General features: G+C 47.4%; 1 protein-coding gene across 1 annotated transcript in view; it reads right to left on the bottom strand.

Moving 5' to 3' along the window:
- GPR27 (G protein-coupled receptor 27) overlaps positions 1–1,133 on the bottom strand; it is a 17,021-nt gene extending 15,888 nt beyond the window's left edge. The window contains 1 exon segment of the mRNA XM_009329017.1: positions 814–1,133. Within this exon segment, the coding sequence (XP_009327292.1) occupies positions 814–1,133 (320 nt within the window).
- Between the last annotated feature and the right edge of the window lie 18 nt (positions 1,134–1,151).

A 1,151-nucleotide genomic window follows, 5' to 3' on the forward strand; every position in this document is an offset into this window, starting at 1 on the left:
CATTTATTGTGGGGTTTTTTTTTTCAGGATTAACATTTTTGGCGGGCTCACCATTAAAATAGAGAGAGAAAAAGCTTGGAGTGGGCATACCGATGAATTTTTAGATTCCAAGCTCTCCCAAACGGTCATTATCTTGCCTTCTATTTAAAGAGGAGTAAATTAAATTGCAAGAGATGGTGTGACTGGCTTTCCAGATCTTATTTAATTTGGCTTAGCAGTTAGCATTTTCCATCTGCACAACATAATCATTAATTTTTCTTGTTTCTTCATTGTCACTGTACAGACTGCTTTTTAAGGGTGATCTCTGCCCTTTCTTACTGTTAGATTTTTATATCTTTAAAGGAGCGTGTCTATTGATTTTTCTTTTAGGATGAAGTATGTATAAAATTACTCATCCTGCTAAATGTGCTTGCAAGGAATCCTGTCTAACTCATGGTCTTTGATCCTGCTATCACTTATGTGGGTGTTTAACTTTACTACTGTGCATAGTCCCACTGGGGAGAATCTTAATTTAAAAAATATTATGGTAAAAATAACGTCAGGTTTTTAGCACACGTCCATGCTGGATTATGAGGAACACCTCCCTGTAAAACCGAGCATGTAAATTAAATAGGCTGTAGAGAAGATGAGAAGACAGATAAATTATCCCCCCCCCCCAAGTCTGGAAAGGTTCATTGTTGCGTTATTGTCTTCATCCACGGTCAGTTTGCACGGTACCCATCCTTTCATTTTGTGAACGTGTCAGGGTTTTGTGTCTTAAAACTTGGGTTTTTAGAGAGATCTAGCTTTCTGGTCAGCATCGCCAAGCCAAACCGAGCCCGAAGGTTATTGCCTTCAGACAGGCAGCCCCAGAGCCTCATCAGCTCCCCGGTGCGATCGAAGGGGCTGCGAGCAGCGTGCTCGGTGCCGGGCGGTGGCACCGGGTACCGTGCCTGCCCAAACGCCCGACTGACGGCCGTGGGACCCTGCAAGGGTCTGGCGAAGCGGATCAGCGCTTCCCCTCCGCTGTGCCCCGCAGGAGGGGCAGAGGCGTGGGTAGGGGTGAGCACAAGTGACGGGCCAGGGTCAGGGCCCCTTTCTGGAGCCACCAGTGCCCTCAGGCGGGCCCTGGCCACGTCCATTGCTGTCGCCATCGGTGCGGCTCCCTCCTC

The sequence above is a fragment of the Pygoscelis adeliae genome, unplaced genomic scaffold (assembly GCF_000699105.1).
Source record: "Pygoscelis adeliae isolate BGI_AS28 unplaced genomic scaffold, ASM69910v1 Scaffold377, whole genome shotgun sequence".
Classification (NCBI taxonomy): domain Eukaryota; kingdom Metazoa; phylum Chordata; class Aves; order Sphenisciformes; family Spheniscidae; genus Pygoscelis; species Pygoscelis adeliae.